This window comes from Hydra vulgaris, chromosome 05 (assembly GCF_038396675.1).
Source record: "Hydra vulgaris chromosome 05, alternate assembly HydraT2T_AEP".
NCBI lineage: Eukaryota > Metazoa > Cnidaria > Hydrozoa > Anthoathecata > Hydridae > Hydra > Hydra vulgaris.
The window spans coordinates 19,230,001-19,254,835 of NC_088924.1; the positions used below are offsets into that span (position 1 = coordinate 19,230,001).

A 24,835-nucleotide genomic window follows, 5' to 3' on the forward strand; every position below is an offset into this window, starting at 1 on the left:
ATTACAAACAAATTGTGAAACAAATTGTGTTTAGTTTTTATAAAAAAATACATTTAATCTGGAAGTTCAATGCCCTATTAAGTTAGATATGGCTAAACTCTACCTAATCTAAAACCATTTCCTGCATATTAGTTCAACTTAATTGTGAAAATGAATTTTTCATTGAATGTTAAAAATCTTCTATGTTTTTTATGATTTCAAAAGAATGCTGAATGGAAATACAAATTTATGTTAAAGATTTAGCTAACATGTTTCTTTTCATAAATTCAGTTTAAGTAGCAGCAACATTATTGAATATAACAAAGTTTCCATTATGGTGCTTGAGATCTGATTATAAATTTATTTTTAAAGGTTTTTACATATTAAGTTACAATATTTTACTAAAACAAAAACAAATTCTTACCTTTAGTTCAAAAATAGAAAGTGAGTTGACACAAACACAAGAACAAACGAATTCTAATGATTAGTAAACTGATTTGCTAAGCGGATTTATTTTCTTATTTTTACTTATTTTAAAACATTTTCACTTCCAATAAGGCTGCAAGCAACAGAGGACAACTTAATAGATTGCAAACTACACGAATCCGGAAAACAAGATGAAGGGAGCAAATTCCAAAGAGCTGATGTTCAGGGAAAAAAACTTGACAAATTAAAATTTTTGGAGCATTTAGAAACGGTCTCAGAAAAAGATTGAGATTTAATTGAATGACAAGTAACACAATAATATATTTTAGTAGACAGCACAAGAGACGCTAGCTCTTTAGAGCAGCGTCCTTTATAGTATTTATAGAAAAGAGAAAAGGAAGCAACATTACAGCAATAAGACAATAGTTAAAGTTTAGCTGCAGGTCCAACTATGTTTACAAGTTGAAACTAAAGGGACATGTTAGAAAATAAAGTTTTAAGCTAAAATGCTCCCTCTAAACATTCGGGAAGTGTTGACTTCTTATCAAGACAAAAATAAATCGCAGTATCATCAGCAAACAATGCCACCTTAAATAAAAGAAATTCTGGGAGATGGGTAATTTAAATTAAAAAAGTATACAACCAAGAATAGAACCTTAAGGAACCCCTGAAGTTACAGGAAATAAAGAAGAGTGCTGTCCATTGAGGAAAATTTTTATACTACAATTGGTAAGAAAAGATTCAAAAATCTTATTATAAAGATGTTACCTGATACACTGTAGGAAGAGAGCTAATAGAGAAGACCAGCATGCCACTATAAGAGAGAGGGGGTCTGCAAAAGACATTTATGAGATGGGTGGCAAGTGGTCAATTATAAAAGTAAGGACACTAAACAAAAAAAAAATGTCATAAAATGTTGGGTGGGTAGGTTAATAGCATAGGTACTTTTAGGGAGGTAGAGAGTACTCAAAAAAGCATACAGCAAAATGCGGGGGGAGGAAAGGAAGGAAGGGGGAGGATAAAAATAAAAGTGTATGTACTTTATGGATGATCCCTAAAGAAAAAGGGCTTGGTCAATTTGATCAGTAATAACATTGAAAAGAGTGCAGTCTTGAGATGAAGGAGAGTGATATAGAACAATAGGATAGGTGATATAGTGAAGTGGTGCTTGATGATATTTATTGTCCAGAAGTTTAATAATAAACTAATAACAGTTTATATAAATGCAAACAAATAGATGAACTAGTAAATTGAAGAGATGTTCCGAACAAAATAAAGACACTATATTAGACACTAAAAATAGGCATTGCACATGTAATAAAAATTATAAACTTGAACTCAAGGGAAAAGCATGACCCATGTGTATAAACAGAAAAAAATTGAACAAAAGCAACAAAAATAACATGATATGCTTGTAGCCGTAGTAAAGCCATGAACTTTTAGTTTATCAGGTTGACGCTTTAAGGGACCATGCTATTTGTTATTGCATTGCACAAATATAATAAATAGAAAAATTAGAGAAATTCAAATACAAAACTAATAACTGGTAACAATATAAAATAAAAAAAATAAGATAATAAATCTGAAATAAAGCAATGTGCTAATAAAACAAAGACAAAGTATGTGAAAATCCATATATATATACATACATATATATAAACATATATACATATACACAAAAATACACAACCATAAAAATATATATAAATTATATATATACATATATAAATTATATATACATATATAAATTATATAAACTATATATATATATAAACATATATAAATTTTATATATATATATATATGTATATATATATATATTATATAATATATATAATTTATATATGTTTATATATATATATGTATATATAATTTATATATATATATACATATATATATATGTTTATATATATACATTACATATATATATAACATATATATATATATGTTATATATAATGTATAATGTATATTATATATATATATATATATATATATATATATATATATATATATATATATATATATATATATATATATATATATATATATATATAATATATATATATATATATATATAAATATATATATATATATAAATATATATACATATATATATAAATATATATAATTATACAGCTCTGGAAACTATAAAAAATGATCAGGCAATAATTTGCTGACCTTAATCTTTTAGAGATCTACATCAGGTTACCTCAAATACTTCTAGGCTGGCATTGCCAAATGCTGACCTAACTGGCAAAAGGATGCATCCTTGCTATCTTTATCATTGCCTGTAGTTTACATACTAGTTATTATAGCAATAAAACGAACTTCACTACAGTAAAGCCACCTACACTCCTCTCAAATTTAAGTAACACCAGTAATTTTTAGAAAAAAATGTGGATATAGAGAAAAACATGCAGAAAAAGTATACCCAAATCATCTAATGCACAAACAATAATATATGGTATAAACATATAAACATCAAGATGTAAAGAACATATAATACAATAGTATTCATCATATAATAAATAAAGAATGTGAAAAAATAGACATGGTCCTTACCATATTCGATAAGTTAAACAAAATATTAAGGTCGCAACTATTTATGGTAGCTGACAGACGCGAAACTGAAAACAAAACCCCTCTCAAGAAAAACAATAAGATCTGAATTGAAGACATAACAGTGGTAACAATAACAAAGTGACTTGGCAACACCATACAAATTATTAAATTCTTGCAACTCTAGTGGCTACTAATACACTGCAGGAAAGTTGTAAAGTACAATAGCTATTTATAGAACTATACTTTATTATAATACTCTGTAAAAATACTCTATTAAGTGAATAAAAGCAGTAACCTAAAAGTGGAGTCAAAAAAAAAAAGTTACCCAAGTAATATGGATATAACCAAGTAATAAAAATGTGGATCCAATAAAATACTTAAGATAACAACACTACTGGAATTTCACTTCTTTTAGAAAAAAAACAAGCAACTGAATACATTACTATTAGTTTGTTCTCTGTCAAAGAATGGTTTTCACTGACATGCATGAGTTTTTTTCTAATTACAAGAATTTTTTTTCCTTTTATTATTGCACTAAAATTAAAAATGCTTTAAAACCAAGTGCAGATAGAAAATTTTAAAATTGAAACTTTTACAAGTGCGTTTATAAGTATCTTTTGCTTGATTTGTAAACAAAAAAATGATTTGTAAACAAAAAAAGAAGTGTACTGAAGAATTATAAGATATAAATACTAATACAATACTAAGAAGCACTGGGAAGCTCAAGGTAAAAAACTAATAAAAAAGAAAAAAAAGATAATGCAAACCAAAGTACAGATTTTTTTTTGTTTTTGCATTTTGTTTACCTGCACTTGGTTTTAAAAGAGATATTTTGATGTTAGTGAAAATAACAACCTTTTATAAACAACCCATAGAAACATATAAAAAAAAGATGAAAGCTTTTTGTAACTTTCTAGACTTGTAAATATATTAGATGTGCGATGAGAAGAACCTCAGCAGCTACTTTAAAAACTTAAAAAAAGTATGAAGCAAGATTTTAAATTATGGTTCTAAGATTTAAAAAAAAATTGAACTATGAAGTTTGTTTTGCTTATCTCATCATTAAATTTCAACAACGAAAAAAATTTTTAAGAGCTGCAAATTGAGTTTGGAAATGGAATTAAACTTCAGTGTAATGGATATGCAAATAAAAAAATTGAATTTTTATTTGCATATCCATTTAAGAACATAATATTTTGAAATTAAATCTTCACAAAACTAGCTTTAGACTAAAAATCAAAAAACCCCATGAGTTCTAATATAAATAAAATTTTCTACTTTAAACAATTTGAAGTGCATACAATAAAATTTATCAATAATATTTTTTCTTAAATATTTATTTCTTGTTTTACCTTTATATACATAACATTCCTTTAGATCTGTATAGCATTCTTTACCCAAATATCTTGTTCTGTTAATAATTCCATACCCACTGGATGTATTGCAGCTTGACCAATTGCTCCATTGTAACAAAGAACCTAAATTTATATATTAAACTGAATTATTTATACAAATATTAGTTTTTAGAAGAAAGAAACGAAAAATTTGTTAAAAACTAAGTAAAACAGTAACTAATAAGATTAAAACTTTTTTTAATACAAGTCTTTCTAATACAAATATTGTTAAACATTAGTAATACAAAGGTAACTAAGTTAATATTTAGTAATAAACAGGGAAAAAAGTTAATATTTAGTAATACAGAGCAACACAAGCTAATACTTACTAATACAGAAGTTACTAAGTTAAATTTTAAATTTATATATTAACGAAATTCTGAAATAAATACAATCAAACTGTCAAAAAAAAGTTAATTTACTAGTTTGTTTTTTGTACATTATTTAACAAAACAACATAAAAACTTGAAAGTAAGTCATAGGCCTATACAATGTATGTATTCAAAAGTATTAAATAAGAACATTACTTGATAAAACTGCTTGATTGTTGGCAACAAAAACATTTTTTATTGAACCATTTTGAGAAACATTCTATAGATTTGAAGCGTATAATACAACATTTTTAAAACTTCGAACTTGTGTGTTGATTTTAGATGCAGCATACGTATCATTTACTTTGATTTTAAATGCAAAACTTCCATTTATGAAAATTTGACTGATCTCAATTTTTAACCATTGATTTAATGAAAGTACTAAATTGGTGTTAATTATGAAATCAGTATCATTAATCAAGGCTGTAACTTGAAGAACTCCAAGATCGTCAAGCCATACTCCTGGATAACCATTACTAATATTATCAGAATCATAAATGAAATGAATAATACTACTTAAATTACTGCTGAATGAATACGGAATGAAATCAAATGAAATTATAAATTCTGTATCCAGTATTGGCATTCTTGTGATAATTTTTGCTTTCTCTAAAGCAGTTGGGATGTCTTCTATTACATAGTTAATCATATGACACGAATCTGAAAAAAATATTTAGAGCAGCATATATATATATATATATATATATAATATATATATATATATATATATATATATATATATATATATATATATATATATATATATATATTAGGGTGTCCCAAAAAACAACATTTTTGAAAAATTTATGCATAGACCCCCTTAATGTGTTCTATCTAATACAAAAACAGTAGATTTAAATTTTTTTTGAATAAAAAATATTTTAAGGGGTCCCTCAAGACCCTCGAATATTTAATGGTCCCTAATATTTTCAAAAAAAAATTTTTTCAAAAATATGTCAACCTGGTACTCAAATGAAGCGAAATTATATAAAAATTTTAAAAATTTTAATATAATTTTGTTTAATTTGAGTACCAGGTTGACATACTTTTAAAAAACTTTTTTTTTGAAAATATAAGGGACTCATTAAATATTCAAGGGTCTTGAGGGACCCCTTAAAATATTTTTTATTCAAAAAAATTTTAAATCTAGTGTTTTTGTATTAGATAGAACACATTAAGGGGGGTCTCTGCATATATTTTTCAAAAATGTTGTTTTTTGGGACACCCTAATATATATATATATATATATATATTCTGATAGTTTGATATCTAAATTTACTGTTTGTGTTTAAAAAAAGGCTCTGAACAACTCTTTACACTTTCTGTAAAAACTATTAAATCTAATTGAGTAAACTAATTAAACTTTATTGTTATTTCATAAACCACAAAAACGCAACTTTATGGACTAGACGGCCTTTACTTATTTTAATAAAAATAAAAACATTTTGAATTTTATTTTTTTGTCGTTTACATACATCAACTGACAAATAGGTTGAACATGCCAGGAGTGCTGCAACTTTGAATGAGAGTTTTGAATTTGTATGTATATATATATATAAATACATATATATACATATACATATATATATATATATATATATATATATATATATATATATATATATATATATATATATATATATATATATATATATATATATATATATATATATATATATATATATATATATATATATATATATATATATATATATATATATACACACACACAGAGCTAACGATTGCGTTATCACATCACATCATGTGATGACTCATAATGATAAGGTTATGAGTCATCACATGACTCACACCACCATGCAACTTAAAAACATACTTGGTGTAATCATCAATTTGCTCTGCTATATAGACAACAATAACAATTTAAACAAATTCTTTTGGCTTTTCACATTAATGCAAAAAAAAAAAAAAATTATATTTATTGTTTTAAGTTTATCATCTAAGTATAAAAAGGGTGTTAAAATAACATAACAGATCAATTTATTCAGTTTATATAGAAAAAAATTTATTATGTAATACATAAATAAAATAGTGAATATTTGAATGCAATAAATTGATTTTTCAAACTTTTTTTTTAAAAGTAAGTTTCCACGACAAGAAAATTTGATGCAAACCGCTTTATGCTCATCATTCAAGTATACTTTTTGTATACGTAAATGATTTATACTTATACGTTGAACATAAAAGCCAAAAGAGTTTGACTAAAATGTTATTGTGTATACAGCAACTCTTGACTTATGGGTGGCGTAGATGTGTTACATATATTATATATAACACTTACTATACATAGTTATATATAACTATACATAGTTATTTATAGCACATAATGTAATTATAAATAAATATAACGTTTTTCAAAAATCATTTTCTTAAAGTTATTAGGAGAAAGTGAATTTAAAATTAAAATCTTTTCATAACCATATATTTTATATCCATAAAATCATATTAATGTTTTTATAACCATAAAACTGTATTATAACCATAATAAAAAAACAACTAGTAATAATAATAATAATAAAAAAACAGGTCAAACAACAGGTTTGCCGAGCAAACAATTTGTTTTTTGTATAGCATTTCTCATTTTAGTTTCAAATATGCAACTCAATTGTCTCCATCATGTCAAGTTGTAAAGATATTTGGATTCAAATCTTTAGAATTTGGGGTAAAATTCCTAAAATTGTTAAAAAAAAAATTATTCTAAAGTTTGTCAACCTGGGTCTCAAAAGAATCATATTTTCATAGAGATTTTAGAAAATATTTATATTTTTCCTTAAATTTATTGAAATAAAAACTTGTGTTGTAAAAAAATTCTTAAGACTCTTAAAAAAATTTCAAGACAATGTTTCTTAGCGAATATTCCACAAACAAATATTATTTTTAAAATCTCTTCGAAAATACAAAATTTTAAGATCCAGGTTGACACACTTTAGAATAAATTTTTTGACAATATTAGGGATTTTACTCCAAATGATAAAATTTGAACCCAAATATCTTTACAACTTGATGTGATAGTGAAAAATGAATTGCATACTTAAACACAAAATGAAAAAGGCTATACAAAAAACAAATTGTTAGCTCGACACCAGAAATTTTTGTTGTTGTTGACCTGTGTAATTGATTGCAAAGAATCTTGAATATTAGAGAAAAATATAAAACAAACATTTTTAATTAGTTTCCTTACTTTGTCAACTTGAAGCACCTTATTTTAAACTAATACGTGTAATAAGTTATGTTAATGAAAAAAAAAACAACTAATAAATATGAATAAGCATCCAATCTGTTGACACTTTATACAATACTTAGTAGAATGATGTTTCAGAAACTTCAAGAAACACTAAACAAAGTATTATGATCAAAAGAAATAAAACAAATTTCTACATTAACAAAACTAAAGGAGTTTATTGTAAATTTAATAAAAAGAATCTTAAATAGACAGATAGCTGTGTAATATGATATATAGAAAGATAGCTGTGTAATATAATAAATCTGAGTTGCAATACAAGTAAAGTTGTCGAAAAAACAACATAACTGTGCTCATAAAAAGAATGTACATAAAAAGTCTGAGCTTAAAGACATAACAAAGTTATGAAGAATATAATTTTAATTTTTTTATAGCTTATAAGTTTTATGTTTTTCTAATTTTTCTCAATTTTATATTTTTATACCTTTATATACATAGCATTGTTTTTGTTCTGTATAGCATTTATCACCCAAGTATCTTGTTCTGTTAGTAAATCCATAACCATTTGATGTATTGCAGCTTGACCAGTTGCTCCATTGTAACAAAGAACCTACAGTAACAAAACTTAATTAATAAACTAAACTTAATTAGTTGAAAAAATATAGTCTTGAGTAGAGAAAAAAACAAAAAATCGACTTTATACTAATTAATGAAGTGACTAACAAATTTGAAAACTTTTTGAATACAAGTCATTCTAATACAAATGTAGCAAAGTTAATATTTATTAATAAAGAAGTAACAAAGTTAACAAAAAGAAGTAACAATGTTAACACATTACAGAAGTAACTAAGATAACATTTAGTTATAGTTAACAAAATTAATGCATGCAGAAGTAACAAGATTAATATTTAAAAAAACAGAGAAAAAAAAAGTTAATATATACTAAAACAGAGGAAACAAAGTTAATATTTAGTAATGCAGAGATAACAAAGTTAATACATACTAATACATACATACTAATACTAATACAAAGACATTTAGAAATAAACTCTGTTTTTTTATCAAGTACATTGTAAGAAAGAACCTTCAGTAACAAAGCTTAATTAATAATGTCCATTAAACTTGATTGGTTAAAAAAAATAGTTTTAAGTAGAAAAAAAAAATCTGTATTATACAAAGTAATAAAGTGACTAATAAAGTTGAAACCTTTTTGAATATAATTCATTCTAATACAAATGTAACCAAGTTAATATTTAATAATGAAGAAGTAGCAAAGTTAACACATACTAATTCAGAGGTAATAAGTTAATATTTAGTTAAACAGAGATAAAAAAAGAGAGTTAATGCATACTAATACAGAGGTAACAAAAATAATATTTATAATATTTAAAGATAAATTTCAAAGTTACAAAAAGTTAAGATAAAGTTAATGCATACTTATACAGAAGTAACAAGATAAATCTTAGAAATACAGATAAAAAAGTTAAAACATGCTTATACAGAGGTAACAAAGTTAATATTTAGTAATAGAGAGATAACAAAGTTAAAACATACTAATAAATAGTATAATTGTATAAGACAATTTTTCTTTTCTTATTTAAAATAAGAAAGTTAAAATAAAATAATAAAAATAAGATAATGAATTAATAAAATAATAACTTAGTTAAATGTATTTAGCAAAAAAAAAAAAAAAAAAAAAATTAAAAAAAATTATTAAAACAAGAAAAGAAAAGTTTAAACTAAATTAATGTTTAGGTAAAAGAGAAAATATAGAAATCAAATAATAATAAGGAAATCAAATAGTAATAAGGATTAATATAAATGCTCCATTAAAACAGAGAAACTACTAATACAGTGGTAATTAAGTTAACTGTTTAAACAGGTAATTAATATAACAGAATTTTTACCAGATAAAAAAAATAATTGAAAAATCCACGACTTTTAAAGTTTTCCAGGACAATTTTAGTAACTTTCTAGAAATTATTTCCATTTATTCATTATTTCCATGAATAATACAGGACATATCAAAAAAAAAAAAAAGAAATTGTTCTCCAACTTTCCAGAACTTTATTTCTTTAAGGGCAGCCTAAAATAACATAAAACGCAGACTTGCAAGAATTATTCTTGAATAACTTACTAATAATTTACCAGCCTTTTGAGTTGTAACTTTCGGTCTTCCAAAACAATGAAATCTTTTCAAAATATGACTTTTTTTTGAGTTAAAAATAACCTAGAAAAAAGTTCAGAAATCTTTCTGCAAGTCTTTTATTTTCACAGCTTCTATAATTAATTTCTTTACTTTATTTAAAACATTCTTAGTCTTTCCAATGCTTTTAAAATATCACAAAGTAATTGAACTTTAAAGTTTACAAGCATTTTAACTATTATTCAATGCTTTCAAATTTCAAATTAAGTGATTTATTAAATTTAACAAAAATTTGAGCATTAACTTTGGTTTGCTTAAAAACACTTGTCATAATTGTGGGAAATAATACTATTTCTAAACTTTTGCTTGTAAACCTTTTTAAAAAAACATTTTTTTAAATTGAAATATTATAAAATTCAGTTTATTTAAGAATGTTTGTAAAAAGTTATGTGTTAAAAACTTAAATAAAATTTAATTTATAAACTTTTGTGTGCTTCTTTATGTGCTAGTTTTAGAATATCCGTTAAAAACAATAAAAAACTAAAAAAAAAAAGAACTAAAAAAAGATGGAAGATATTTGATACCAACATTAATACATTGAGAAATAAGCAAATTTGGAGAACTTTTTCAGGATTTTTCAGAACAACTTAGGAGCACCAGGGTTTTTTAAACCTACTTTCAAATTCAAGGACTTTCCAGGACTGGTAGGAACCCTGTATAAAAAACAATGCTTCCATAATTATATCAAAATTGAGATTGCTTATATATGGTAACGAAACAAAAAATTCTTTAGCCGAATCAATTATCATCTTTCAAAATAAAGAAAAAAACTTGTTTTTGTTAAAATCAGATTTATTAAAATAAATTTTAAAAACATGTTACTACCAACTATTAATTTTTTTCATTTCAAAAAGCTTTCCACTTCAAAAAGCATTATTTTCTTTTTAATTGTTTTGGAGAGATTGTAATGTTAAGCTTAGAGAGCAATGATTCACGAACGCCATACTTTCATTATTTTATAAAGTTTTTCAATGCATGCTTCTAACAGATAGGAACAATAAATGTGTGTTGCAGCACTTTGAAATTTAAAACCTTAATAAACTATATAAAATAAAACTTGTTAAATTTTTGTTATAATAATGTAATTTAACTTTAGCTTTACATAAGTTAGTTATAAATGCAAAAATATTTATAAATAAAGCAACATTGTTTATTTATAAATCATAAATACATAAAAAAACATTTGCATGATATGATGGAAGCATAATACTTAATAATTTTTTTTTCAATTTAAATAAAGGTGCTATGACTATAATATGTATTTGGTAGATTTATTTTATATTAAGTTAAACACATTATGATAATTTTATATTATTTATTTGGTAAACATATTTGACTCTAAAGATTAGGGAACCATATTTTAACAAAATTTTATTAATCTTGATTCTTGTATTTCTAAAGATAAAATAAAAATAATAACTTTAGTCATTATTATTTATTTGAAATATAATTAAATAGATAAGATATCTATTTATATAAAAATAGTAGTTAAATATATTATAATAATATTACTTAGTCAAACTTAATGTTTTATACTAGCAAAATTCTAAAACAAAATTTAATTAAACTGTCTGCAAAAGAAAGTCAATTTACAAATATGTATGTTATTTTACAAAAAAACGTACACACTTGAAAGTGAATTATTAGCCTACACAATGTATGCATTCAAAAGTATTAAATAAAAACATTACTTGATAAAACTGCTTGATGGTTGGCAACAAAAAGATTTTTTATTGAACCATATTGAGAAACATCCCATGGATTTGAAGCATATATTATAACATTTTTAAAACTTTGAGCTTGTGTGTTTCTTAAAGATATAATGTATAGATTATTGACTTGAATTCTGTACAGATAATGTCCATTTGAAAAAATTTGACTGATCTCGATTTTTGACCATTGATTTAGTGGAAGTGTATAATTGTGAAATATGAAATCAGTACCATTAATCAGAGCTGAAACTTGAAGAACTCCAAGATTATCAAGCCAGACTCCTGGATAGCCATTTCTAATACTACTAGAATCATTAATAAAATGAATAATACTACTTAAATTATTGCTGAATGAATACGGAATGAAATCAAATGAAATTAAAAACTCGGCATCCAGTCTCGGCATTTTAGTGATATTTTTGGCTTTCTTTAAAGGAGTCGGGATGTCCTCTATTACATAGTTAATCATCTGACATAAATCTGGAAAAAATATTTAGAGCAGCATATATATATATACATATATATACATACACACACACACACACACACATATATATATACATGCACTCACATATATATATAATTAAATCCCAGTAAAAATTAATATATTAATTCTATAAAGTAAGTAAAATTTAGTAAAAGTAAAAATTAACATATTTCTATAATATTCTGATAAGTCTACACCTAATAACTTAAACTTTTGTTTTATCTAACTGTTTTATTATAGTCTTTTTAAAACAAGAACGATTGTCTAACTTCGCTTATGTCAAAAACTTGTTAAGTTAAACCGTTTTCTTTGGTCCCTTGGAGGTTTGAGTTAATCTGAATTTAATGTGTGTACGTGTGTGTGAGTGAGCGTATGTAAAAATCTTTTCTTTAGAATCACTTTTTAATCTTTTTATTTTGTTAGTTTTTATATTTATTCAAATAAATAAAAAAATTAAAAAATTAAAATTACAAAATATGTCAAATAAAATATAAATGAAAATTTTAACCAAAATGACAATAGAATAAGATATGAATAATAATATTGAATAATAAAAATTATACATTTAAATAGAAAACCTCAAAATACTCAACTAAAAACGTAATAAATGCTTTAAAATAAAACTTTATTATAAACACAACAAGCAGCTATAATTGGTACTTATTGGACAAAAAAACCCAATAAAAAATAGAAATATATTCAAAGTTAGAAAAATAAAGCCATACATATTCACACATATATACATACATGTGCATACATTAACACATACATATTAATGGTTGTCAATGTAAGTATTGAATGTACTAGTACAGTAGAATTAAGTACCAGATACCAGTGTAAAAGACTTATTATTGAACAATATCTAACCATTCCAGCCATACTATAAATTACCTATGATGGGTAAGATACCTATGTAAGAGATCTGGGTTCTAAAAACTAACTCAGACATATTCCAGAAATCTTTTTCATCTTTTCTTATTGAAACAGTGTAAACTAAAGATAAAACAATCAAGTTACGGTTTTCAAAATCGTACGTTGTTTGTTCGACTTTGAGAGCCGACAGTTAGGCGAAGTTTCTTAAATTAAACAAAGTTGAAATCCGTTAAACTTCGAAAAAAAGTTAGTTAAACGGTTATGAAAGCTGTAAAAAGTTGTAGCTTTAACTTTTAATCGACTTTGAAAACCTTTGAAAAATGTTAAAACTTAATTAAAACAATGGTGAAAGCCGCAAAAAGTTAAATTTTACAGTTATGAAAATCGTATAAATTTGTTTACATTATATTTAACGAATTTGAAAACCTTATAACTTTGTGTATGTTATTTAACACAATTTAAACATTGTAAAACATCAAACAAATATGCCAAAGACCCATTGCTCACTGGTTTGGCAGTACTTCCTGAAGGAATACAGGAAAGATAAGGTCTACGGTGTGTGCAATTTCTGCTAGAAAAACCTAAAAATGAATTCTGGGTCAATATTGGCCCTGAGTGGTCACCTGTGATCCAACCATAAGGATGAGTACATCAAAATGTGTCAGAATCAAAAGATACAAGATGAGGCAGAAGCTACCAAGAAGGACAAAGTTGAAGAGGCAGAAGTTGAATTGGAAACAGTTGGCACTGGTAACTTGGTTAAATAATGGATGCTACGTTGCAATGTAGTGAAATTATACAACTTTATGTCAAGTTTATATGATTTTTTATTGATGTAAACAACGGTATCCAAAGTAAATTCAATGTTAACAAATGTATACGATTTTTTTTAGGTCACAGGAAAAGAAAAAGGTTCTAAAAGCCAGAAGTGGTGCTCTGTGCTATCCAACACAGAGCACCACTCAACGTGGTGACATGGAGCTCATGATTTACCTTGCGACTGACAATCAGCCTTTCTCCATGTGTGACTTTATCCCGCTCAAAAGACTGCTTGCCCACTTTGACTTGAGGTTTTAGGTTAAAATGGTGCCTGCATGGCTGGCTTCAAGTTACCTCTCCTTTAAAGAAATTTGCAAATGGCCATGAAAAGCATGTTTGACAAGGAGCTTCCTCATTGCAACCGAGTTGCAATCAGCACTGACATCTGGACCTTACGCAACAATGATCCATTCATGGTGGTGACTCTTCATTACATCACCAAGAAGTTTGTTCTATGAAAGGTAACTGTTGGAGTTGTTCCATTCCCAGGAAAGCATACTGGTCAGAACATTGCAACTCAGTTGGACAACTTGGTTGAAAGTTTTGAGTCACTCAAAATGGTCAACAAGTGGGTTGTTGTGTGTGATCAAGCTTCAAATATAAAAGCTGCACTGAGGAAGTCAGAGACTATTGCTGATCTTGAAAGTGGTTCAATCACGTGCATTAACCACAAGCTTAACATGGCCCTGGAAAGGATTGTCAACAAACAGCCTGATATCAAGACTGCTATCTATGCATGCAGGACAATCTCCACCTGAGTCCATCACTCTCCCCTTGCTGAAGGGGTGTTGAAAAAGAAGTGCCTAGAGATGAATTGTAATATCTTTAACTTTTTAAGTAGATACGAATACAAAGTTTTACAACTTGTCAAATTTTTACAAATATTTTTTAATTAAAAAAAAAATTTTCTAAGAGTTTACGATTTCATGCAAATTTTTATTTTAGTTTTTGTTTCAGTACCCTACAGAAAGATCACTGCTCTTTGTGCTACCAGATAGAACTCTGTCCAGATGATGCCCCTAGACATCGCCCATCTCTGAAGTGTGCTGTGTGCTCTCTGGGCTCACAAAAAGGAATGGACCACACCCACTCCTATGGATGAAAAATTTGAGCTGGTTGCAACCATTCTGCCACTTCTGACCACATGCCGAATCATCTCTGAGTCAATGTCAAGTGATAAGAAAATTACAATGAATAGAGCACTGACAGCCATTGCTCATCTTTTGGATAGGTGTGCTTCTCTGAGGGTCAAAGAAATTAGAAAGAACAGTGTTACTGGAGTAGGTTCTTTTATGGTTGAGCTCATTGAAAGCCCAAGAAGAGGATGTGACATGCCTAATGCTGTAAGCTGCCTGCTACACCCCTTCTTGATAGGCTAACTACTGCATCCTTATGGTGTAAGGGAAGAGATTTTTGACGAGTTTAAAGCCAGTCATCCTACAACAACAGACTGGATGTCAAACCAACAAGGTACAATCAACGTTTCAGATGAGATCACCCATGAGCTTCTTGAAGATAATGGTGAGACTGAATTCTGGAAGGCAGCAGCAAAAGTAATAACAATTAAGTATAATAGAAAATAAATTTCTTTAAAACTAGTTAAATATACTTCTACTAATCTTAATGCAATCGAACAAACATAATATTTATAAGTCATAAATATTTTAGTTTGAGGATATGATGTCATACGGGGAGAGGGGGGTGGTTCAAAGTTGAACTAACTTTTTAAAAATTATTTGAATTTAAACAATTTTAGATTAAAGTAAGCAAAGTTATAGAAAGTTTACTAAACTTTTAACTTCCTTCCTTTTAAACTGTGTCCAGTCAATTCAGGCAGACAAATGCTACAGCTGAGAGCCCTCCGATTACCATTGAGTGGGCAAAATTCAGAGAAACAACTGTGATAGATTTGAAGGTTGATGTCCTTGACTGGTGGAGAACACATTGCAGAGAGATGCCCATTTGGCAGGACTAGCGTGGGAGTATTATTGCCTACCAGCCTCAAGTGCCTCAAGTGAGCGGGCCTTTAGTGAAGCTGGACAGGTGGTCCATGAAAAGAGATGTAGGTTGTTTCCAAAAACCATTGAGAAATTTGTCTTCATCAAACAGAACTTCAATCTGTTAAGCTTCTTTGTACCAGTTTGGGAATACCGCTCCATGGAAGAGCAAATGGCAGCTAGACCTGTTCCAGACAGAGATCAAAATGATGATGATAATGACTCATACTAGGATGATGATGTTACTGCCACATTAAAAATGAATTCTCCAGTATTGTTGAACTGGAAAGGCGACACAGACACCATTTGGGCTCCCAAGGTCAGGAATTAGCACAAAAAAATGAGAATGAAAGATTGGAGCAAACAACTAAATATTCTTTGCTAGGATTATTTTAGATTAGATAATTGATAATATGCAAATAATTATTTCATGTTTGAGGAATTGGGTTTTTGAAGTCTAGAATGATTATTAAATAAATGCAAGGGTTTTAGCATATCTTTTGTATATTCTGTATTTTTGTAATGTTACTGTAGTGTATACTTCAAATTTTTAATACTAAGAAATTAGAACTTAGAAGGGCAGATACTGCTAGCATATACCAAACCAGTTATCACTTGACTTTACTTTATATCGGTATCTTTAAACTTGAACATTGGTAGCTTCTCATCGATTGTGATTTTTTCAAAATCAAAGGGATAGAGTAGGAGTCTAGGAGAATAGAAGGGAAGAGCATAATAGTACTAGTACAGCCACATACAAGTTTGAAAGCCTTTAGAATGTTTAAACAATTTTAAAACACGCCATTTTCAAATTTACACAACTTTTTACGATTTTGAAAACCACAAAAATATACTTTTTTTTGAACTAATACGATTTTGAAAACCGTCAAGTTAAATTTCATACAACTTTTTACAATTTTGAAAACCGCGAAAATATATTTTATTTGAAGTAATACATTTTGAAAACCGTTCAATTTTATCCAACTTTTAGCGATTTCGAAATACAATCACATGCGACTTTTAGCAACGTCGAACCTTCTACGTGGACTTCGAAACACGTCGACCTCGATTGTTTTATGTCTGGTGTTAACCTGGTATGTGATACGGTTGCGCTTTTTAAAGTACTTGCGTAAAATGTGTTTACTATAATATTTAACAATTAACAGATTGCTATATTACATAATGCGAGCCTTAATACATTTTTGGGTAGAGTTCCTGTTGTTACAATTAATTTAAGCATTCTTAAATATTATTAGTTTCCTAAATACTGAAATGAAATATCAATAATCTTCATACCATTTACTATTAAAATATTGTTACGACTTTACTTTCAATAATTTTACTTACCTTTAACTCATATATACAACAAATATATACATTTTTTGATTTAAAAATCAAAAAATGTATATATTTGTTGAATAAAAATGTTCATATTCCTCAATTTTAGAATTTCACATTTATGAATATTTTTTATGAAGAATTTCTTGAAGATTACTTTAATTATTCTATGGATTTTTTATAATGAACAGAAATGTTTTAATATAAAAAATCTAGAAACAGATAGAGTTAACTCATTTCACACACCTTACTCCGATTTTATGGGTTTTCATTTGCTAGTAAGTATGTAATATATGAGTAATATTTTGAACAGATACTGATATAACATTCCTGTTTTTATTTTGTTGAATTTCTAACAGTAAAAAAAATGGAAATTTAATTACCTTATAATGTGGCACTAATGACAATCGATAAAATTGTAAGGGAAAAACAAATTATAAAAACATTACAAACAACTGACCAACACAACTGTTGTTTTCCAATATCCACCTAGGCTTACAAGTACAATTATAACTTCCATTAGTGTTCACACAATCAGTGTTAGTCAAGTTGCAATATTTATCCAACTCATTGCATTCATTGACATCTGAAAACAATCATGAAGTAATATTCAAAAAAAATTATTTTTGAGAATGTCATTTAAGACAACATGTAAATGGGTAGAACAAAAAAATAATTACCTGATAATGTGATACAAATGACTATCCATAAAAATAAAAGGGAAAAAAACTATAAATTATTACAAACAACTGACCAACACAACTGTTGTTTTCCAATATCTATCCAGATTTGCAAGTACAATTGTAACTTCCATTATTGTTCACACAGTCACTGTTAGTCAAGTTGCAATATTTAGCCAACTCATTGCATTCATTAACATCTGAAAGCAATTATAAAGTAATATTAAAAAAAAATTATTTTTGAGAATGTCGTTTAAGACAACATATAAATGGGTAGAATAAAAAAAATAATAACCTGATAAAGTGGCACTAGTGACTACCCATAAAAATAAAAAGGAAAGACAAACTATAAAATCATTACAAACAACTGACCAACACAACTGTTGTTTTTGAATATCCACCCAGACTTGCAAGTACAAATGTAACTTCCATTAGTGTTTACACAATCACTGTTAGTCAAGTTGCAATATTTATCCAACTCATTGCATTCATTGACATCTGAAAACAATTATGAAGTAATATTCAAAAAAAAATTATTTTTAAGAATGTCATTTAGGACAACATGTAAATGGGTAGAACAAAAAAAATAATTACCTGATAATGTGATACTAATGACTATCCATAAAAATAAAAGGGAAAAAAATTATAAAACATTACAAACAACTGACCAACACAACTGTTGTTTTCCAATATCCATCCAGACTTGCAAGTACAATTGTAACTTCCATTAGTGTTCACACAGTCACTGTTAGTCAAGTTGCAATACTTAGCCAACTCATTGCATTCATTAACATCTGAAAGCAATTATAAAGTAATATTCAAAAAAAATTATTTTTCAGAATGTCGTTTAAGACAACATATAAATGGGTAGAACAAAAAAAATAATAACCTGATAAAGTGGCACTAGTGACTACCCATAAAAATAAAAAGGAAAGACAAACTATAAAAACATTACAAACAACTGACCAACACAACTGTTGTTTTTGAATATCCACCCAGACTTGCAAGTACAATTGTAACTTCCATTAGTGTTTACACAATCACTGTTAGTCAAGTTGCAATTTTTATCCAACTCATTGCATTCATTGACATCTGAAAACAATTATGAAGTAATATTCAAAAAGAAATTATTTTTGAGAATGTCGTTTAAGACAACATATAAATGGGTAGAATAAAAAAAATAATAACCTGATAAAGTGGCACTAGTGACTACCCATAAAAATAAAAAGGAAAGGCAAACTATAAAAACATTACAAACAACTGACCAACACAACTGTTGTTTTTGAATATCCACCCAGACTTGCAAGTACAAATGTAACTTCCATTAATGTTTACACAATCACTGTTAGTCAAGTTGCAATTTTTATCCAACTCATTGCATTCATTGACATCTGAAAACAATTATGAAGTAATATTCAAAAAAAAATTATTTTTGAGATTGTCGTTTAAGACAACATATAAATGGGTAAAATAAAAAAAATAATAACCTGATAAAGTGGCACTAGTGACTACCCATAAAAATGAAAAGGAAAGACAAACTATAAAAACATTACAAACAACTGACCAACACAACTGTTGTTTTTGAATATCCAACCAGACTTGCAAGTACAAATGTAACTTCCATTAGTGTTTACACAATCACTGTTAGTCAAGTTGCAATATTTATCCAACTCATTGCATTCATTGACATCTGAAAACAATTATGAAGTAATATTCAAAAAAAAAATTATTTTTAAGAATGTCATTTAGGACAACATGTAAATGGGTAGAACAAAAAAAATAATTACCTGATAATGTGATACTAATGACTATCCATAAAAATAAAAGGGAAAAAAATTATAAAACATTACAAACAACTGACCAACACAACTGTTGTTTTCCAATATCCATCCAGCCTTGCAAGTACAATTGTAACTTCCATTAGTGTTCACACAGTCACTGTTAGTCAAGATGCAATATTTAGCCAACTCATTGCATTCATTAACATCTGAAAGCAATTATAAAGTAATATTCAAAAAAAATTATTTTTGAAAATGTCCTTTAAGACAACATATAAATGGGTAGAATAAAAAAAATAATAACCTGATAAAGTGGCACTAGTGACTACCCATAAAAATAAAAAGGAAAGGCAAACTATAAAAACATTACAAACAACTGACCAACACAACTGTTGTTTTTGAATATCCACCCAGACTTGCAAGTACAAATGTAACTTCCATTAGTGTTTACACAATCACTGTTAGTCAAGTTGCAATATTTATCCAACTCATTGCATTCATTGACATCTGAAAACAATTATGAAGTAATATTCAAAAAAAAAATTATTTTTAAGAATGTCATTTAGGACAACATGTAAATGGGTAGAACAAAAAAAATAATTACCTGATAATGTGATACTAATGACTATCCATAAAAATAAAAGGGAAAAAAATTATAAAACATTACAAACAACTGACCAACACAACTGTTGTTTTCCAATATCTATCCAGCCTTGCAAGTACAATTGTAACTTCCATTAGTGTTCACACAGTCACTGTTAGTCAAGATGCAATATTTAGCCAACTCATTGCATTCATTAACATCTGAAAGCAATTATAAAGTAATATTCAAAAAAAATTATTTTTGAGAATGTCCTTTGAGACAACATATAAATGGGTAGAATAAAAAAAATAATAACCTGATAAAGTGGCACTAGTGACTACCCTCAAAAATAAAAAGGAAAGGCAAACTATAAAAACATTACAAACAACTGACCAACACAACTGTTGTTTTTGAATATCCACCCAGACTTGCAAGTACAAATGTAACTTTCATTAGTGTTTACACAATCACTGTTAGTCAAGTTGCAATATTTATCCAACTCATTGCATTCATTGACATCTGAAAACAATTATGAAGTAATATTCAAAAAAAAAATTATTTTTAAGAATGTCATTTAGGACAACATGTAAATGGGTAGAACAAAAAAATAATTACCTGATAATGTGATACTAATGACTATCCATAAAAATAAAAGGGAAAAAAATTATAAAACATTACAAACAACTGACCAACACAACTGTTGTTTTCCAATATCCATCCAGCCTTGCAAGTACAATTGTAACTTCCATTAGTGTTCACACAGTCACTGTTAGTCAAGATGCAATATTTAGCCAACTCATTGCATTCATTAACATCTGAAAGCAATTATAAAGTAATATTCAAAAAAAATTATTTTTGAAAATGTCCTTTAAGACAACATATAAATGGGTAGAATAAAAAAAATAATAACCTGATAAAGTGGCACTAGTGACTACCCATAAAAATAAAAAGGAAAGGCAAACTATAAAAACATTACAAACAACTGACCAACACAACTGTTGTTTTTGAATATCCACCCAGACTTGCAAGTACAAATGTAACTTCCATTAGTGTTTACACAATCACTGTTAGTCAAGTTGCAATATTTATCCAACTCATTGCATTCATTGACATCTGAAAACAATTATGAAGTAATATTCAAAAAAAAAATTATTTTTAAGAATGTCATTTAGGACAACATGTAAATGGGTAGAACAAAAAAAATAATTACCTGATAATGTGATACTAATGACTATCCATAAAAATAAAAGGGAAAAAAATTATAAAACATTACAAACAACTGACCAACACAACTGTTGTTTTCCAATATCTATCCAGCCTTGCAAGTACAATTGTAACTTCCATTAGTGTTCACACAGTCACTGTTAGTCAAGATGCAATATTTAGCCAACTCATTGCATTCATTAACATCTGAAAGCAATTATAAAGTAATATTCAAAAAAAATTATTTTTGAGAATGTCCTTTAAGACAACATATAAATGAGTAGAATAAAAAAAATAATAACCTGATAAAGTGGCACTAGTGACTACCCATAAAAATAAAAAAGAAAAGCAAACTATAAAAACATTACAAACAACTGACCAACACAACTGTTGTTTTTGAATATCCACCCAGACTTGCAAGTACAAATGTAACTTCCATTAGTGTTTACACAATCACTGTTAGTCAAGTTGCAACTTTTATCCAACTCATTGCATTCATTGACATCTGAAAACAATTATGAAGTAATATTCAAAAAAAATTTTTTTTTGAGAATGTCGTTTAAGACAACATATAAATGGGTAAAATAAAAAAAATAATAACCTGATAAAGTGGCACTAGTGACTACCCATAAAAATGAAAAGGAAAGACAAACTATAAAAAAATTACAAACAACTGACCAACACAACTGTTGTTTTTGAATATCCAACCAGACTTGCAAGTACAAATGTAACTTCCATTAGTGTTTACACAATCACTGTTAGTCAAGTTGCAATATTTATCCAACTCATTGCATTCATTGACATCTGAAAACAATTATGAAGTAATATTCAAAAAAAAAATTATTTTTAAGAATGTCATTTAGGACAACATGTAAATGGGTAGAACAAAAAAATAATTACCTGATAATGTGATACTAATGACTATCCATAAAAATAAAAGGGAAAAAAATTATAAAACATTACAAACAACTGACCAACACAACTGTTGTTTTCCAATATCCATCCAGCCTTGCAAGTACAATTGTAACTTCCATTAGTGTTCACACAGTCACTGTTAGTCAAGATGCAATATTTAGCCAACTCATTGCATTTATTAACATCTGAAAGCAATTATAAAGTAATATTCAAAAAAAATTATTTTTGAGAATGTCCTTTAAGACAACATATAAATGGGTAGAATAAAAAAAATAATAACCTGATAAAGTGGCACTAGTGACTACCCATAAAAATAAAAAGGAAAGGCAAACTATAAAAACATTACAAACAACTGACCAACGCAACTGTTGTTTTTGAATATCCACCCAGACTTGCAAGTACAAATGTAACTTCCATTAGTGTTTACACAATCACTGTTAGTCAAGTTGCAATATTTATCCAACTCATTGCATTCATTGACATCTGAAAACAATTATGAAGTAATATTCAAAAAAAAAATTATTTTTAAGAATGTCATTTAGGACAACATGTAAATGGGTAGAACAAAAAAAATAATTACCTGATAATGTGATACTAATGACTATCCATAAAAATAAAAGGGAAAAAAATTATAAAACATTACAAACAACTGACCAACACAACTGTTGTTTTTGAATATCCATCCAGCCTTGCAAGTACAATTGTAACTTCCATTAGTGTTCACACAGTCACTGTTAGTCAAGATGCAATATTTAGCCAACTCATTGCATTCATTAACATCTGAAAGCAATTATAAAGTAATATTCAAAAAAAATTATTTTTGAGAATGTCCTTTAAGACAACATATAAATGGGTAGAATAAAAAAAATAATAACCTGATAAAGTGGCACTAGTGACTACCCATAAAAATAAAAAGGAAAGGCAAACTATAAAAACATTACAAACAACTGACCAACACAACTGTTGTTTTTGAATATCCACCCAGACTTGCAAGTACAAATGTAACTTCCATTAGTGGTTACACAATCACTGTTAGTCAAGTTGCAATATTTATCCAACTCATTGCATTCATTGACATCTGAAAACAATTATGAAGTAATATTAAAAAAAAAAATTATTTTTAAGAATGTCATTTAGGACAACATGTAAATGGGTAGAACAAAAAAAATAATTACCTGATAATGTGATACTAATGAATATCCATAAAAATGAAAGGGAAAAAAATTATAAAACATTACAAACAACTGACCAACACAACTGTTGTTTTCCATTATCCATCCAGACTTGCAAGTACAATTGTAACTTCCATTAGTGTTCACACAGTCACTGTTAGTCAAGTTGCAATATTTAGCCAACTCATTGCATTCATTAACATCTGAAAGCAATTATAAAGTAATACTCAAAAAAAATTATTTTTGAGAATGTTGTTTAAGACAACATATAAATGGGTAGAACAAAAAAAATAATAACCTGATAAAGTGGCACAAGTGACTGCCCATAAAAATAAAAAGGAAAGACAAACTATAAAAACATTACAAACAAATGACCAACACAACTGTTGTTTTTGAATATCCACCCAGACTTGCAAGTACAAATGTAACTTATATTAGTGTTTACACAATCACTGTTAGTCAAGTTGCAATATTTATCCAACTCATTGCATTCATTGACATCTGAAAACAATTATGAAGTAATATTTAAAATAAAAATTATTTTTAAGAATGTCATTTAGGACAACATGTAAATGGGTAGAACAAAAAAAATAATTACCTGATAATGTGATACTAATGACTATCCATAAAAATAAAAGGGAAATAAATTATAAAACATTACAAACAAACTGACCAACACAACTGTTGTTTTCCAATATCCATCCAGACTTGCAAGTACAATTGTAACTTCCATTAGTATTCACACAGTCACTGTTAGTCAAGTTGCAATATTTAGCCAACTCATTGCATTCATTAACATCTGAAAGCATTTATAAAGTAATATTCAAAAAAAATTATTTTTGAGAATGTCGTTTAAGACAACATATAAATGGGTAGAACAAAAACAATAATAACCTGATAAAGTGGCACTAGTGACTACCCATAAAAATAAAAAGGAAAGACAAACTATAAAAACATTACAAACAACTGACCAACACAACTGTTGTTTTCCAATATCCACCCAGACTTGCAAGTACAATTGTAACTTCCATTAGTGTTTACACAATCACTGTTAGTCAAGTTGCAATATTTATCCAACTCATTGCATTCATTGACATCTGAAAACAATTATAAAGTAATATTCGAAAAAAAAATATTTTT

At 27.1% G+C, this 24,835-nt stretch overlaps 2 protein-coding genes across 2 annotated transcripts in view; both read right to left on the reverse strand.

The window, feature by feature from the left end:
- Nucleotides 1–19,261, reverse strand: part of LOC136080228 (uncharacterized) — a 42,879-nt gene extending 23,618 nt beyond the window's left edge. Inside the window, exons 1-5 of the mRNA XM_065796842.1 lie at nucleotides 19,258–19,261; nucleotides 19,011–19,136; nucleotides 18,713–18,838; nucleotides 17,825–17,950; nucleotides 8,417–8,542 (exon numbers count right to left, since the gene is read on the reverse strand). Of these exons, the coding sequence (XP_065652914.1) occupies nucleotides 8,417–8,542; nucleotides 17,825–17,950; nucleotides 18,713–18,838; nucleotides 19,011–19,136; nucleotides 19,258–19,261 (508 nt within the window). The remainder of the gene's footprint in view (nucleotides 1–8,416; nucleotides 8,543–17,824; nucleotides 17,951–18,712; nucleotides 18,839–19,010; nucleotides 19,137–19,257) is intronic.
- A 22-nt stretch (nucleotides 19,262–19,283) lies between these two features.
- Nucleotides 19,284–24,835, reverse strand: part of LOC136080229 (fibrillin-1-like) — a 67,413-nt gene continuing 61,861 nt past the window's right edge. The window contains 18 exon segments of the mRNA XM_065796843.1: nucleotides 19,284–19,435; nucleotides 19,609–19,734; nucleotides 19,906–20,031; nucleotides 20,204–20,329; nucleotides 20,799–20,924; nucleotides 21,095–21,220; nucleotides 21,393–21,518; nucleotides 21,690–21,815; nucleotides 21,988–22,113; nucleotides 22,287–22,412; nucleotides 22,583–22,708; nucleotides 22,881–23,006; nucleotides 23,178–23,303; nucleotides 23,476–23,601; nucleotides 23,773–23,898; nucleotides 24,071–24,196; nucleotides 24,369–24,494; nucleotides 24,667–24,801. Of these exon segments, the coding sequence (XP_065652915.1) occupies nucleotides 19,284–19,435; nucleotides 19,609–19,734; nucleotides 19,906–20,031; nucleotides 20,204–20,329; nucleotides 20,799–20,924; nucleotides 21,095–21,220; nucleotides 21,393–21,518; nucleotides 21,690–21,815; nucleotides 21,988–22,113; nucleotides 22,287–22,412; nucleotides 22,583–22,708; nucleotides 22,881–23,006; nucleotides 23,178–23,303; nucleotides 23,476–23,601; nucleotides 23,773–23,898; nucleotides 24,071–24,196; nucleotides 24,369–24,494; nucleotides 24,667–24,801 (2,303 nt within the window).